This window comes from Neopelma chrysocephalum, unplaced genomic scaffold (genome assembly GCF_003984885.1).
Source record: "Neopelma chrysocephalum unplaced genomic scaffold, ASM398488v2 Primary Assembly neopelma1_84, whole genome shotgun sequence".
Taxonomy (NCBI): Eukaryota; Metazoa; Chordata; class Aves; order Passeriformes; family Pipridae; genus Neopelma; species Neopelma chrysocephalum.
This window is the reverse complement of record NW_020897746.1, coordinates 5133597-5150645: the sequence shown is the minus strand read 5'-3', so window position 1 is coordinate 5150645 and position 17049 is coordinate 5133597. Positions and strand designations below refer to the sequence as shown.

Here is a 17049-nt window from a genome sequence, read left to right as displayed (position 1 = left end):
GGCTGTCAGCGGCAGAGCACAGAGGAGCCGAGCGAGGAGCGAGACACACGCCAGGATGAGGGGAGAGATGACGTGAAAGTTTAAGACGACGGCAAGAAAAACAAGAGGAGAAGAAGAGCTGGCGGCGCGCTGGGGTAAGGGCTGAGCTAACGCTGGTGTTCGGGCACCTTAACCTTCCGCTGGTTAGCGAGGAGCTCCTGCGGAATGAGCCATGGAGCAGAGCTTGCGAGCCTGAATTTGTGTGCAAGGGGCACTGAGGAGCAAAGGTGGCAGGAGAAAAGCTTTTAAGCGGATTGCAGAGAGCCGCGCTGCGGCCGCCCTGTAACAAAAGGAGCTGCCCGCAGCGCTTCGGGTCCGAGCGGGACCGAGCAACTTTTGTTGGTTAGAAAGCCTGGCTGCTCATTTTTCCGTGCTGCTACAGAATGTGACCTTCGCTAATAAGCAGGTCTAGCACGGGGCACTGTCCACAGCGGTGACCTGATATAGCAATAGTGTGGACAAGAGAGCTGGGCTGCCCCTGTGAGCGAGGGCTGTTCGTGCCTGTAGCGAGGAGCTGCCAGCGCAGGCAGGCGTGTGTGAAACCAAGCGGGTGCCAGCCACAGCATTTCTCCAGAGCTCCTCCCAGCTGCAGCTAAGTTTTATCCCCCAAATCCTGGAGCAAACAGAGAGCATAGAAAACAAGTCCTGGTCGGGGAACTAACATATTGTGCAAGTTAAGCATCTGTGTCCAATAGAAATCAATGGAAAGATTTTACACGGCTTCTAACAAGGACATTTTTAAAAAAAGAATTCAGCTGTGGTGTATGCTGGTTTACTGTTCAAAGCAGCATGGGAACCCACTGCTGAGAGACACATAGATGCACACACACGGTCTATGGTTTACAGTAACAAGACCGTCAAGTTTGCATGCCGTGAAAAGGGAAGGGAGAGGCGAAGGATCCCCTAAATACATAAAATTATAGAATCATAGAATAATTTAGTTTGGAAAAGACCTTTAAGATCATTAAGTCCAAGCCTTGGTTTTACAGAGGTGTCCCACAGCCTGCTGTCCCATCTCCATTTTGCTGCTGGGTATGGGAAGGGGCGCTGGCAAAGGAGACCCATCATATAAACCCCCTTTTTCTGCCATATGAAGCTGATTTCTCTGTGTTGAAGCTCTTGCAGCTCCTAGCACTGAGCTGGGACCCCCTCAGCCTCTTCCAGGAGGAGCATGGGCAGTCAGCTGTTTACAAACAGAGAGCCAGAAAGCCAGTTCTCATAGAAAGATGTCTTCCCAATCCTACACATGCCTGTAGGGAGGAATGTTAAGGATCAGGTATTTCCACTTCTCTCCATATCCATTAACGTGGAAGGGAGGGCAGGTCTTTCTGACCTAAGTGTTGTACAAACACCGAATTGGAACTGCCTGAGTGAGGAGATGCAGCAGTTAAGACCCACACGCCTCCAGCCAAGCCCTGGGCTCAAGGGGATGGAGGGAAGTTTCCACCCTGCTAATGAAGGGTCTGTGTAGGTTGGTTGCTGCAGTTAAGATGGATTCTCAAATAAAGCATGTGAAAAAACAAAGTTTAGGGAAACAAAAAAAAAAGGGAAGGAGGGAGGAGTGAGGGAAGAAGGGCAGGGGAGGGAAGGAGGTAGAGAAACGTGCCAAGTTTTCCTCGCCAAAAAAAAAATGTGAAGGGGTTTGGCTGGGGGGTTGTCCAGCCGCAGCCGCACTGTACATGTGTGTGGGGGAGAGGAACAGCAATATGAAACACATGTCTGGATAAAAGCAGCAGGACATGGCTTGTGTTACAGCTGTCACAGTGCACAGGCCTCAGCCTCATTACAATGTAAGGGCGGTTATGGGAGCGGAGGAACAAAATAAACCCAGTTTTGATAGAGCAGATCCTTTCTGTGAGACAACCCTCTGATCACACAGCCTGCAGTGGGCCAGAGCAGAGTCACACATGGACAGCAGGGACTGTAAGGGACTGTGAGAGAGCTGAGTGAGGAGAGTAGCACCCAGTCCTCACCTCCACTGGGGCTCTCACTGCTTTCTCACACAGCCACAGCTGATGTGGTTCAAAACGGCTTCCTCTGAGGAAGCAGCTGTTGTAGCCTTTAGTTTTGAGTTCCTACACCCAGGTGACATCTTTACTAGGATCAGTCCATCTTATTTCAAAAACCTCAAAAATGCATGTAACTTGTGGGACCTGCAGGTCTGAGATCAGCCAAGGACAGGGCACAGAGGGGGCTGTTGAAAGGTGGAGGAGTTTCCAGCACTCCCTGCGAGCTCCAGCTGCCAGACCTCAACCACCAAACTACTGATAGATCCCACTATGTTTGTGAAGTAACTACAAGGCTTTCACAGGCACACAGCTACCTCTCTGTCAGCTTCCTGGGGAATGGTTATTTTGCTAATATTAGAATAGACTTTCAGGCTAGATTCAAGCATCACCAACCCTAAAAAAAGTTCTCTTGTAGAAGAGCTCCAGGTTTATTTTTAAAATTGACCTTTTCCTTTCATTGGATGGCTCAGTGCTTTGGTCTCCCCACTTAAAAAATTCCTAGTAGTGAGGAATTATCTCGTGGGGTTTTGTGGATGTGTTTGTGGGATGGACTGGAGAAAACCAGGGTGCTCAGTAGAGGTGTAAAGACTCAGCTCAGTGCCCCAATGGGTACCTCAGCTACTGAAAATGCTATTGCAGGGAATTCAGTGCCTTTTTATATTAATCTAATATTTGGTTGTAGGGGAGAGAAGGGACATTTACAGTGCTGCCTCAAAACCCACCTCCAAATAGTGGGTGGTGGTGATGACAGGGTATTCCAGCCAAAGGGCTGCCCAGTCAGGGCAGCTTTATAATCTGAAGGAATGTGTGGCCTTCTTTTCCAGACCAACTGACAAAGTCAAAACTTTTCTCCCATGACATTGAGCTGCAATTTACCAGTTTGGGTGTGTGCTGTTAAAGGGCTGAATTCTCTTGATACTGGAAACTATTTTCATCTGCTTGGGAATGAATTATAGGTCTGTCTGGCACCGTTCACTCCTGTTTTAGGAAAAAAAGGGCTTGTCTGAACTATAGTTAAGATTCACGTGGCTGGTCAACTACAACCACGGCAGCAAACATTGCATTAACAATGATGAGGGAAAACCATGCACTGATAATACAACTACATTTCTATGGCCCTTTTCATCTCAGCAGTACACTAAAAGCTTGGAACAATAAACAATCGTGCAGGAATTATGACACGTTATGCCAAACTGCATCCAGACTGTAGTCACACCTAGCAACCCACATTGTTCTGGAACAGGAAGCACTGCAGACCTTATCCAGATGAAATCAGAAGCACATTTCAAGAACAAAGCTGGTAGGTTTTGAAACTGGTCAAAGCTTCGTGTTCTTTAGAAAGTGGCCAAACACAGTCAGAGTTTATTTTGGAGTTTTAGATCAGAATAAAAAGCATCCCTTCCCCTTTGGCTGCTCAACACCCTCCTTCCATGAGGCTGGGCTTGCCTTCTAAGACTTCCCACAAAATAAGCTACCACAATCCATACAGGCTTCCCATCCCTGCACAGATCCAATTTCAACCAATTTGACTTGCCTGAGTAAGAACAACACAAAGCATTTGCTTCTCCACAGTCAGTCTTGGGAAAAAGACAAGATTGCAATGGGAATGTTGCCCTGGCATTCTGTTTGATGGGCACATCAGGGAGGTTCTCCTTTGTAAGGTCTCTGGAGCTTTGGTGCTGTGGACAGCGGGCACAGTGGAGGAGATCTGACTCCACTGGGACCTGCTGCATTAGGACTAGAGGCACGGACAGCTTCTTGTTCCCAACAAATTCCCCCCTCCAGTGGTCTCCATTTTTAGATTACCTGAGCAACAAATCCACACAAAGCACAGTAAAAGCAATGGATGAGGATCATGGGAAGAGCAGTAGACCCCCTGTGGAGCATGGCTGGCTTAGGAACAAACAAGATGCTTTCATCTACTTCCAACCTAAATGGGCTCAGTGACCAAAGTGTAACAGGCAGTGAGCAAGTAAAGGCCAGTTCAGTTTGTAACTGCAACAAAACCAGGGACTTATTGTCTCCTATCTAAAGATTTCCCAGCATGTTGGAGACTTGGACACACAACAATTAACAAACAAACCTCTGATGATGCTTATATGTTCCAACTCTTTGCAGAGATGAAGTCACCCAACAGAGGGATGGGATGACTTATCCAAAGTCACGCCACCAGTAAAACATCACTGGCAGGCCAGGAAAACTGCCTCTATTTACTAACTTCCAGTCCTGGGGCTAAACCACAAACTCAAATGCATGTCCTTTGCACTTAAATAGGCTACTCAAATACCACCAGGGTTATGAGTAAACAAGTGTCTCATTCCTCAGCAGTAAATTTCAGCTCGCCCACTCCCTACAGTTCAACTCTGGATGCACCTGTGTGCACACACAGATCAGATGCAGCTTTCCAAACCAAAGCCAGACCAAAAAACCCCTATCAATTTGCATCAATTCCAAAAGATTTAAAGCAACCTGACTAGCTTTAAGCAGTGGCATGTGGGACCCCATCACACATGGTCATCCCAAAGCTCCTTTTGTTGCTTGAAGCCTGGAAGCCCTCCCACACAGCCAGTTCACAGCACAAAGGAACTTGACTGAGGCTTTTCTCTCAAATGTCTAGATTGAGGCTTTTTAATGGCTTTATTCTCAAAAGGACTGAGCAGCCAACTTCTTTGAGTGCTTCAGTATGGCATGAGTCCATTAAAACAACTCAGAAAGATAATTTCAGTGCTATTATGGCAATTTTCACAGCTTTATTCAGTGGGCACAGCAAGATGAATCTGCATTAGTGCTTTCTGGGAATCTGAATCTATATAAGCCCTGAACACAGGCCATGCTGTTTGGTTTTACAGGGCCATGTAATCCTTGCAGCTGAGCAGCACACCTGCAGCTGTTACCATTCCCCTGCATCATTACTGTGCTCTCTCTTTTCGACCAAGCCTAACAACTCATGACACATGGCAGATTGGACCTTTTTTTCCTCAAAAAGAAATAAACCCAAATTAAATGATTTATCATATTCCCTCCTCTGCTGTGCCTTGTAACATAGGGAAGGGCAGAAAGATTTGATGATCTAGTTCAACTGGCAACACCGGATAGATGAATTATTTCTTAAAGAACAGCCAGAACAGGATACAGCTGAAATCATGGATTTCAAGCTGCCACCCCAGCAGGAAATTCTAACCCGCCTGTCACAAGACACCAGCATTGAGTTTACTTCCTTTTCCACCTGAGTTTCTCATCTTGCCTCTCTTCACCTTATTCTCACTTCATGTGAGCTCTGGCTACAGCTGTGGAGCAGAAGTTCCTGACATTAGTCTAACAATGTGCTATGAAGACCACACTGCACTGTGGTCATTCACTGTTTCTTCTGTAACAAGTTCCATCAGCTTTGATACCCTACAGCCATGTCTCCTCTGCTCTGGAGGGGTCTCATCCTCAGTGGGTGAGGTTTTGAGGAAGGAAAATGATGAGCAAGGAGAAAAACACCAGCAGACAATTACGTTTGCTCCAAGCTCCACAGAATCTGTGAGGTAGTAACTTGGGTGGCTCTTCCAGGCTCTAAGCCAGCACTCTAACACTAGAAAGTAAACTGTCAGTTAACCTATAACCTGCAGACCTACAACCTTAGGTTTTAAATTTCCCAAGAGCTGCCTGTTTTAGTAATAATCATTACAATTACTGCTTCAGTAATGAATATGCTGTACCACCTTTCTGTTACTACTGTTGGTGACAGCAGTAACAGAACTGGGAGCTTCCTTGAACACAGTATAACAAAAAAAAAAGGAATTAATTCTTACAACTTGACTCTGAAATTTGTAAGTAATGTCATCACTGTTGTGTTGTACAAGAGGAAGATGGATAAGTGACACAGCACTATTCTTACCCTTATGCCAATCTCAAGGGTGAGCTCTTGGTTTCGCTGAAATCAAGTGGGAAAAGGTCAGAATCAAAACTAGTCCTGAACAAAGACTTTAAATCACAAGTAGAATGGAACATACAAGTAGAATGGAACATACAGAAGTCTGTGAATATAACTGGCTTTCTTGGGGGAGTTTCACTTTTTTTTTTTCTTTAAGAATTATTTTATTATTCACCCTTTTGCTACTCTGCACAAGCAGAAATCCCAAGCAGCAAGAGCCCTTGGAACCAGAGTGCAATTCAGAAGTGCAGTCAAGCAGAAAAACATTTGCTTCCTCACGGGTAGACTGGAGACTGCACCACACACATCAAACTTTGCCCCTGATGTAGTTCAGACCAAGGTAAACAGGCAACATTCCTTGCAAGTTTTAGAATAAAAACTCCTTCACTTAGCTCCAGATCAGGTACCATGGGCAGGGGAATGGCCGTTACTGAGACACGCTTTTCCATTTTAGACTAAGCACTTTGCTAATCCAGAGTTCTACAATCCTAATCAGTAATTTTACACTGTATACCCAAACTTCACAAGCCTGGCTCTTATATTTGTTCCTTCTGGTGCAGTCCAAAGCATGGCATGGAAGGTTATTACAGCAGATTCCTTACTAGGAGAGCTTCTGGACAGGCAGAAACACCTCCAAAGGGAACAAACATTTTCAGGATGTTAGAGCCAGAATTTTTTTTCCTTTTTTTTTTTTTTTTTTTACATTTTTCTTCTAGAGCCAAGAACAGAAAACAAATCACTTCACCTCTGCTTCCTCCACCATCTCTTGGAATGGAAACAAAACTGAAAACCTGCTGACACAGAATCCCACAGCACCGTGCAAAGGATAAGGCAGCCGTTTCTGGAGCAGCTCACTTGGGGTATGCAGTCATCTGGAAAGAACTATTTAGCCCTAGTCTCAAAAGTGACCTTTTCAGGTCAAAAGGCCACAGCTCTGCCTCCCTGCTAAGTTGCACAGAGATCTTTCTGTAGATGTAGATTTTCCATCCACCCCCATCCCAGCTGGTTCCGATTTTTATTCCTTAGCTTGGATTTAAAAGAACAAAGAAAAGCCTTTTTGAATTGCATAAACATACAAAACTTAATTTAACTTGGCACTGTAATATTTAAGCCCAGCATGCAAAGAAACAGCCAAGGTCTCTCTGTCCTCAGTGTGTTTAGAAGAAACTGAACTCCAAGCCTCCATTTGTTTGAGTAACCAATCCAGATGTGCAGGAAGGAATTAGCTTGTTCTGGAAGTGCTGTCTTGGTCACTTGGCTTTGTGTTATCACTAAGACCAGGACATTAAACTGCAATGTTCAAGTCCCATAACCCAGTGTTGACTATTACAAAACACACAAACTAGCACATTTTGATACAACAATGACATAAAAGTTATAATCCATTCAAGTGTTGACCTGTCCAAACACTTGTTTTAGGTGAAACTATGGATGTTTCTCAACAATATCCAATTCCATTTCCTGACTGAAGAAAAAATTGAGCATCTACAGGTCTCCTGCCCAATAGTTTGTTGCGATGCCTTCCCAAATCCTGCTCATGGGGCAAAAGATCAGCAAATATTGGTGGCAAAACTGAGGCACATAACTTTGGTTACACTAATATTTTCAGTAACAGTAGCTCCTGATGATTACTTTGAGAATAAAGAAGGTCTAGGATTAATGAGCAGGATTAACCTCCCTTGTGGAGCATCTCCCCAACAGATCCAGGGGCTTTTATTTGCTCATCACCAGCATTGATGGGTGGACATCCATTGTTCAATTCATATATTGCTCAGTTAGAATGTGGCTTAAAATAAAACCCTTACCTTGCATTCATCTGTAAGAACTTGAAAAGCATCCAGCTGTCCCCAGTGAATGCAGACTTTAAATCTTAATATCACCATACAGTAAAACTGGTTGATAAAACATTATTAATGGTATTGTACTGAGGTGTTGAAATAAATGCCTTAGTTTTTGAAGGGGCTTTCTGTAGCTCAAAGTGCAAGAAGCTTTCAAGGAAGTCTACTTTGTGTTACTCAGTAAAAAACAACTGAAAACTATGTACCACTGGAGTTTAGCATTTGGAATTCAAGTTGAGTTAGAACTGCACTTCTTTCTGGAAGGACAAGTTAGCACAGCTAGAAAAAAATTTATTTTCATTGGCTGAAAGCCAAGGGCAGGCACTGTCCAGTTCTAACTCCGTGCCTGCTGAAATAAGTGTCCTTGTAGAAGAAACACCGTTTTGCCTTTGCTTAACAGTGCAGTTGACAAAACACCCTCGAAGCTGGATTTTGAAATTAAAACAGTGCTAGAACACGTAGATAGTTAATAGTCCTCCACCTTAGCTACTGGGAGCAAGGACTGAGACCAGATAAACTTGTTTTCCTTGTGATCACCACCTGTATAAGAAGGCTGGCAGCTCCCTAGCATTAGTCAGTGAAGAGGTTTATTCTCTGTTTGGTTCTTCTACAGCATAAAGCCTGGAGAGCTTGTGACAGAATGTCTACTGAAACTTTTCTGAAGGAAATTCAAGGCATTGGTGAGAAGTTTCTCCTTAAGCTCCAGAAACTGCCCAAGGCTGAGCCAGTGGAGATTGTCTGCTTTTGTGTGGTTCTTCTGTTCATTGGTGAGTTTACTGGTGGAGGCCAAGGGGTGTCAGAATTTCTCTTCTCCAGGGGCAGCTTGTGCCACACTCTTGGTTAGTGGGTTGGTGGTGTTGGCAATTGTTTTCCAGGCTGTGCTCTGAGGCCCAGGTTAATTTCTAGGTAATTTTTTTTAATACTCAGCACATATCTCTACATGGATGCAGAGCATGACAGGCCAACAGCACAGCTTTACCCAAAGCTCTCATATTTAAACATTGGTTTAAACAGCAGCATTTTAACCAAACCAGAGCTGCTGTAATGTTTTGATGCATAGGAGATAGTTTATGACAAATGGTATTAGGGCATCTCCCTGCCACAAAAGACACTTAAGTGAGACTCTGAGTGTCATTCCTGTTCCTGGCTCAGTGGAAGCCAGTACACTTCAGATGAGCCTATTTATTCACCTCTGGTAATGGCAAGATCTCTCCTGTTGCTCTGTGTGGGGATGGCATGGAAGGAATAACAAAAAACTGCTTGATCAAGGGGGATGAAGTTTGTTTATACGATGGGAAAAACAAGCAGGAAGGAAGACAGGCCCTCCTCCTCAAAAACACAGTTTGCTCCCAGACAAAAGGAAGGGTGTGTATCCAACTGGACACTCCTCCCTGGGCTGGAATTCAGAAAGTCACACCTGCTGCTTTATTTTGTTCATACCTACAGCTGGTTCCCCACAGGTTCAGATACCTGGCAGCCCAGCTCCAGGCTTTGAAGGAACACATGCACACACACACATGCACGTTCACACACTGTTATGTGTTTTGCAGGATGAAACATGTCATCCTTTTCTACTCCAGATAAACTAATATATCCCTCCCAATGCCAACCATCATGGCTAGAGGAGAATATCAGGGAGTTAGCCCACTGCTTTGTGAAACAAAACTCTGCATTTGAAGTATCTATTTTTTCAAGCTAAATACAGAAGAAAGAGTAAAGCCAACCCAGTCATAAATATCTATCCTTAAAGGCTACACTGCATGCTCTCTTCAGAAATACAACTGACAGTTTGAGCAACCAAACCCTCTTGAGTTGCCTCTGACACAACTATGGGCAGAGTTGGATTTTCCTCCTTTCCAGGCACATAGCTCTGCTTAGTAACTGCATGTCAGCTCCTAAACAACAGCCCATGAGGCAGGTGAAGGTAAACCCCCACATGGTTTGGTATTTAGCTCTTAAGATCTCAAAATACCAGGTAATGATTGTCCAGATTAAATGGATAACAAATACAAGGGAGCAGGAACTTAGGAGGGGGGAAGTTGGGTATATAAGGCAAAAAAAATTCACAAGAAACCGGGCTTTGTTCATTTTGCTGCTCAACAAACAACTTGCAGGAGGCATAGGGATTGCTCCAACACCATGAAACAATATCCTTTGCTTCTTTTTCCAGTCACTGTTCTGGTGCTCATGATCATTGCCTGCAGTTGCTGCTGCTACAGCTGCTGTGGCTGTGATGAGACCAGAGGTAGGAAGAGCCAAGTCCGCCCGACTGCCCGCTCGTGAAGTGCAACGAGGTGACACAACCTACTATCAAGGACACACATGGACATCATGATTCAGTCCTATGGGAATGACTTTCCACACTAGCTCACTGAAAATGGCAATAACAATATTAATTAACATGACTCAAAGGACCAGAAACCACAGCGTAGAATTCCTTCTCTCTGTGACAGCCACTACTGTGACCAGAAAGGTAAAGCTCCTTTACCATCACTGTCTCCCTTTTCTGGGGTGGGATGGGATGGGAGGGCATGGACACAAGTTGCTGAGAAAAGAGACAGCTTTCCCAAAGACAGCCCTGCAGCTGGGCCAGCCAAGGATCCCCTCTGTGAGCACGGAGCCACAGACCAAAGCAGAGAACACGTCCAGGACCACATGCCAGGCAGTGGCTGCTCTCCTCACAGGTGGCTAATCCAGAAGGATGGTGCTGGGCGTTAGCAAAACTCACTGACATCACCACATGCTCAGGTGATCATGGATCAAGCCCAAACCTGCTCTCTCAAAAACCAGCTGCAGGAGACATGTTTAGCTGAGTTATCTGCTGAAAACAACAAATCATGGACCTTCTGATCCAGACGTGCCAGCTGAGGCTCTGAGAACAGCTGGTAACAAGTGCTCCTGGTGTCATTTCATTGGTGGTACAATGAGGTGAAATTGCCGAAGAAAAAATTCAGATCATGTGGAATATTCTTTGTAAACAGAAAGACGAAGGCAAAAGGGAACAACTCACCAACACCACAGCTTATTTTGATCACGCTGCTGCTAAACGTGCTCCCTCCCCACCCCCCTGTGTGGTTCTACTGCTTTTTGCAGATGAATGGTTCTTGCAGAGCATGGGAGCTACAGGAGATGAACAAATCCCTGCCCTTGCTTGAGGGATCTGTGGCCTGACTCCCTGCACTGCGTGCAGTTTATTTTAGTGGACATAAACATTATGCCAAGGGTATGTTTATGAGCAGGCACAAAGGCATTTTGGAGGAGTGACGTGCACCGTGGTAACCGTCACTTCAGGGTATGTGAGCAGCAGCTGACAGCGGGCACAGTGACAGAGCAGAGCCAAGAATGGGCTGTGCTGCTGGAGTTAACAAGTGCAAATAAATCCCTTTTCCATGCTGCAGCCGCTGTGTATGTTTGGTTTGCGCTCCGGTGAACTTCCGAAAGGGATTTATGTACGTACAAGGCTGTGGCACAGGCCACGACTTTCACAGCTGGGCCAGCCCAGTGGAAGGCCAAAATACTGCACAACTCAAAGCCACTGGTCTTTCAGCACCAAATGTGAGACCAAACACCTTTTTGAGAAGCTATAAAAAGTTCCATGCACTAGAGAAGTCACCTTCAGCCCCTGTATCCCAAGTGCTAAGTGCAGAGGAGGCAAAAGGATTACACATGTATGTGCCAGGGGCAACATCGAGCTAGGGAGAATAGAATCATCAAGTTTTTAACAGTGGGCTTTTAAATATTCTTTACACTTCAAAAGGGAGAAAAAATAAAGAAAACTTTGTAAAGAAATGTCTTTTCTCTGATGCCTGCACCCAGATTGGTAAAAAGCACATTACGTCAGTAGTTTCTTATGTTTAAGAACTTTATTTTTTGTCAACAAACCAGATGTGGGTATTTGGCATTTTTGTGCTGCTGCACATTGGAATATATCTGCAGCCAGTGACACAGAAAATAGTCTAAGAATTAAAAGAAAAATAAAATTCCTCAAACTACCGATGTTACTTTTAAATTAATAAAAAGGAAAAACCTTCCAGCAGAAGATGAGGATGTTCCTCAGAAAGTAAATAGTTGAGCCCCACCTTGGCAACTGCCAACAGCAGACTACACTAGGATGAGCTACTGCATGCACAGTTACACTCAGACTAACAAAGCCCTGGGCTTTATTAGGCTGTCCCAAAGCTTTCACTGCCAACCAGCATGTTAGGGTAAAATAAGCTCAAGCACAGCATCAGTTCAGTCTAATCAACATTCAGAGGTGCATCACACCAACCTCTCAGATATGTCACTGCTCATTTCACTCACAAACAAGTGGCAATCAAGGTGGCATCGGCAGCCTCAGAACCTCTTTTGCAGGAGACAGACTCAACAGATGTTTCTGTATCTAAATTAAGTCACAAGACCCAGCAATGAACAGAGCTCACTTTCTTTCCTAGCTGGTGCTAGACAGTGCCAGCTACAGACATGAACAGAATCCCATTGAGAACTGTTGGAGCAGCATGGAGCCAGTCTGTGCTAAGTCAGGAGGAAGCTCAGCAGGCTGGACACATACCAACAACTGACAGGTTGCTGTCACTGGGAACAAGCTGCCAGGCCTTATCTCAACAGGAAAAGCTACAAATGCATGTTTCCCAGTGTGGTACAAGTTAAAGCACTGACAGATACCAGGCAGGGGGACAAGAGAAATGGCTCCTCTCTTATCGCTGCCACCTTAAGTTCCTGAATTAGAAACTGAATAAACACAGCACTGTTAAACAAAGAGAAGGACAGAAAATTAAGCAATTATTTAAAGGATTCAGGTGGCTTTCTGGAGCAGAGAAGTAGGCACCATTTAGAGGGGTCTCTGGACCAATTTCTACACACTTGTCTGGACCTCACAGGCCTAATGTTCTGCCTTGTACCATTTTGTACCCTGCAGTCAGCTGGGCTATTCCTATAGCTGAGATTTAGACATGCAACTTATCAGGGTGGCCTGAAAGAAGCCCAGCAAGTCCCCAGTTTACTGCAGCCCTTCAGCTTCTGCCAACTACAAACGTGCCAGTCCCTGAGTCCCTGCTCACCACCCACAAGAGCTTTTGTGTTTTTGGCTTCAATCCGTACTCATATATAGGGACCTGTAGGGAGCACCAGTGAGGATGGATCCTCTGTTTCAAAATGCAGAGCAAGATTCAGAAAAGCACAGACTAATGAGGGACTGCTTCAAACACAGCAACTCCTGCACATGTTGTGAAAGCCTGAGTGAGCTAGAAGGAACTGCAAGAGAATACCGTTACTTCAGTCCTGATGATAAAAGTGTTGAAGTCGTTTCTTTCCCTGAGGAACCTCAAAGAGCCAGCAAGGCCAGCCTCTCCAGCAGAAGTGGTTGAAGGTCTGCTGATGACTCGATGGAATAGCTTCTGTTCTGTAACATTATCCCTCTGGTTTCAAAGCCATTTGCTTGGCTTGTGAAAAATAAGTTTCCTTTTACACACACGCAGTCTCGCACACCACACTCCTCCTCCCCTCCCACTGCTCTCCAGAACCATCCCTCGGGGCTTCTCCAGTCAGGAAGGCAATAGGGAGGCAGTTTTATTACAGTTAACAGCAGTGCAATGCTCTGTAACGGGTTTATGTCAGTCAACTGTCACAACGGATTTTGGACTGCAGGGCAATCTTGTTCACGGTCTCACTTTAGGTACAGGAGTCTCCTAAAGGAGCTTCCAATACAGATCCAGTCAGGGTCTAGGAAGCACAGCCTGCCTCTCCACCACATCCTGTCCAGACAGGACATAGTGGGCCTTTACAACAGGTGTAGGAGGGGATAAAGCCATGGAGAGGAAGAGATGTCTGAGCAACAGCTGAATTAGGACTTTTTATTTAGGCTCAAGGTCTTTGATTTGATTATATTAGCCACACCTTTGCAGAAAAATCAGCTGTTAATCATTTACTGCAGCACCAAGGTAACTTCCAGGCTACCTCTGAAAGTCTCAAGGCACAGTAAGGGGTCCCTCATCACAGGCCAGGATCTCTTGGAGGGGTGCAGAGGAGGCAACAGAAGAAATACCTTCTACAAACACAACAGCTTCAGGTATTTATAAAATCTCATACAGCTCTCCTATTTCAGGAGGTTAACTGTGCTTAGCAAAAGAGAGAGGAACTTCCGGGGGTGTGCAGTCCCACAGGGTTCCTGCCTTTGGGTCTACAGAACCAGTATCTAGGCTGCCTCCTTTCTGAAGGCAAAGGAAGCTATCCAGAACAGCTTTCCTGTCCCATGTGCCTGTGGGTTAGAGACTGAGCATGGTGATCTGCCATCAGTCCAGAAAACAAACCATGAACTGAATGTATTTGGCTGCTGAAAAAGAAACAAAACCTTCAGCAAGTGCAAGCTTGTGCTTCTAGTCAAATCTGACCTGCTGAGGATGAAACATGCTTTACAGGACTAATCCTTTTCCTTATAGTACTCAGGATACCTAAGGGGCAGCAAGTCAAACAAATTTTCAAAAATAACAAAGATCTCTTCCTGTATTACATCTGCATAGTTGTATTTGCAAGAAAGTGTGAGAAATATTCCACCCTTTCCCTTGAGAAACAAGGAACCTTCAGTAAAACCACAAGATGCTCACAAAGAGATGCTGGATGTTCTTTAGAGGGCTGACAGCCGAGTCATTATGCAAAGTATCAGTGAAAGAGCAAGAGTGTAGAACCCACTGAGATCCCAGTTTAAATTATTACTGGACCTAAGTACTTCATGGAAGGAAAACTTGTGCTTCTATTGCAGAGTAACAGAAAGCATTACTAAAGCAAACTCCATTAGCAGGACTCCCTTTTTAACATAATTAGACTACTCTAAGCCTTATAAAAGCAACAAGTTGTACATGATCTTTGCTTATTGTTGGTGGGTGGATTTTTTTTTTTTTGCTTGTTTGTTTTTAAATAAGTCTTCATTTAATCTCCAGTGTGTTCTCAGAGTTTCAGTCCCCAACTCTATTTTAGAGATCTTTCTAATGGTATCAAGGAAGTCTCCCACTGAATACTTGGTTTTCATGTATAGGCTGTGCAGCTAACAGAGATGAAGAGTTCATACTGAACATGCTGGAGAGACACTATATTATTTAAAATATTGATTAACTATGATTAAAATAAATCTCAACTGCCAAAATCTTATAGAGCCAGAAGCTTTTCCTCTTTACATCTTGGTAGATCTGATTGTGAAACTGGCCTCAGCTGTATTTCTTCTGGTTTATGCTCCCATTTCTGTTTCTCCTTTTGGAAGGGGGATGCCTGTAGGCACAGACAGCATTCTGGTACTGTACTGGTTTTGGGACTGTGCTCAGAGCATAGAGAGGATACATCAACACCTGACACTGTTCTTGTCTACCCCCAGCAGGGTGGAAAACCAGCATGTCACCAGCGCAAGAGGCATCCTCAGTTCTGGAAGACCTAAAGACACTGATTACAAAAAGTGACTGGGCTCTTGGAGGGCTGGTGGTGATTGGCATCTTCTGTCTTGTTTTTATTGCTCTCATTTTATTTGCTGCTATCTTTGGGTGCTGCACATCTTCAAGGCACAAACAGAGCGGCACAAAGACAGCGACGTAAAGACGCGGTACTTGGAGCAAGAATCAGCCCAGCTACAACCTGACTGTGTTGTTCACAGAAAGCTTCCTCATCTTCTCTCCCTGGGTGTTTATTTCTCCCCATGTAACTTTCCTGCATCAAAAGCAATGCCCCAATGCCTACAAGTTGTTCTGCAGATCCACAGCAAACTCAGTACATCGGGCTGTCTGTGCTCAGGAACTGCGTGATTCGCCAAATACCAAAGTCAACTCACCTCTGTCCGATTTTCATCTTTCAAGCAAACCCACCAGTTAGAGGTGGCTAACCCCCAAAACTGATTAAGATGTCTTCTGCTGCTGCAGCTACGTGGTTCTTTTTTTTTTTTTTCACCTTGCAAAAGAGCAATAGGAAACTCTGAGCACTGAAAGCTTTGTCTAAACCCACTCTCAAAAAGCAGCTTATACCATTGTTCTCCTGTCATACCTGGACAATAGCCTAAATATACTATGCAAAAACTTGCTTGCCAGTACACAGTCTTTATTTGTTCTTATTTATAACTTTGCAAGGTCAGAGCTTAAGGTTTGCTTTCACTGTTTGGATGGTAAATAGAACTGTATTAATTCAGTATGTAAAAAAGAAATGCAACGTGGCATTTCTTTCCGTATCACCTCAGTGTCCTGCACAGTTATGAGCAGGGAATTCAGTCAGTGGTGCTGCAATATGTGTCACTGGGATGCATGTGGCATGTTATACAGCAGGAAGAATGGACCAAGCTGGGGGTGGGAAGAAAAAGTATGGGACACGTGATTTCTAATTAGATCAGTGATACTCAGATTATTATTCTGAGGCCCTGGCACAGGTTGCCCACAGAAGCTGTGGCTGCCCCTGGATCCCTGGAAGTGTTCAAGGCCAGGTTGGATGAGGCTTGGAGCAACCTGGTCTAGTGGAAGGTGTCCCTGCCTATGGCAGGTGGGGGGAACTGGGTGGTCTTTAAGGTCTCTTCCAACCCAAACCATTCTATGATTATACAAACCCCAGACACAAACAGCCCTCTGCCCCTCTGCGAGCTGGTAACACACAGCAGAAGGAGCAGACCTACTCAGCCAAGTGGATCAAATTCTTAGAGCAAGAAGCCTCCTAGAAGCTACTTCACAGCATCACCTCAACTTTAGGCAAAGAAGTGCTCCTTCAAGTGCCCAAGGACTCAGTGTTGTGTCATATTTCATTACAAAAAAGACTATCCCATAAAAACCAGGATTTGTTTACCAAGCATGACAACAAGGACAAACATGACAAAACGCTCACCAAGGCATCAGAAAAGAAGCACATTACATTCATGCTGAAAAAGTTGTCCTAGACTCAGGTGTGAAAAGTGAAATGAAATGCAGAACTTGTAAGCAAGACACATGAAGACCATTTCCAGTTAGTGAACACACACTGCTCTCTTCTTGACAAAATTACAGCTTTGATGTCTTATCCAGCATAAAACAGCAATTAGTACAATTACAGCTTACAAGGCATGCACTAAACCTGAACAATGCACATTGTGGTTGCTAGTCTGCATTTAGGTTGGGCACATCCATAATTTAAGCCTGTTTCTAAAACATTCTAAGCACCTTGCAAGGTCAATGAGAATCACAGATACCCAGTACTTTGCAGTGTAGAGCCCCTGAGATTTACAGAAACATTAAATCTAAATGCTTCCATCCCA

General features: G+C 44.7%; 2 protein-coding genes across 7 annotated transcripts in view; one reads left to right on the top strand and one right to left on the bottom strand.

Moving 5' to 3' along the window:
• The window catches only part of RECQL5 (RecQ like helicase 5), a 37234-nt gene that overhangs the window by 12569 nt on the left and 7616 nt on the right, over positions 1 to 17049 (bottom strand). The window contains exon 9 of one of the 4 annotated variants that reach the window (XM_027691952.1): positions 15927 to 16111. The exons of the other annotated variants lie outside the window; for them this stretch is intronic. Coding sequence (XP_027547753.1) covers positions 16039 to 16111 — 73 coding nt within the window. The 3' untranslated portion in view covers positions 15927 to 16038. Of the gene's footprint in view, positions 1 to 15926; positions 16112 to 17049 lie in introns of those variants that run through there. 4 annotated transcript variants of the gene reach the window in all.
• Positions 8 to 15857, top strand: SMIM5 (small integral membrane protein 5). Of its 3 annotated transcripts, XM_027691956.1 has the most exons (6): positions 3276 to 3348; positions 6167 to 6307; positions 6684 to 6827; positions 8419 to 8572; positions 9976 to 10278; positions 15166 to 15857. In XM_027691956.1, exons 4-5 carry the CDS (start codon positions 8446 to 8448, stop codon positions 10086 to 10088), a joined length of 240 nt encoding a protein of 79 aa, XP_027547757.1. In that variant the 5' UTR covers positions 3276 to 3348; positions 6167 to 6307; positions 6684 to 6827; positions 8419 to 8445; the 3' UTR covers positions 10089 to 10278; positions 15166 to 15857. The 3 variants fall into 3 exon arrangements, with proteins under 3 accessions (XP_027547759.1, XP_027547758.1, XP_027547757.1); XM_027691958.1 differs by lacking the exons at positions 3276 to 3348; positions 6167 to 6307 and adding an exon at positions 8 to 134; XM_027691957.1 differs by lacking the exon at positions 6167 to 6307 and having other exon boundaries at positions 3272 to 3348.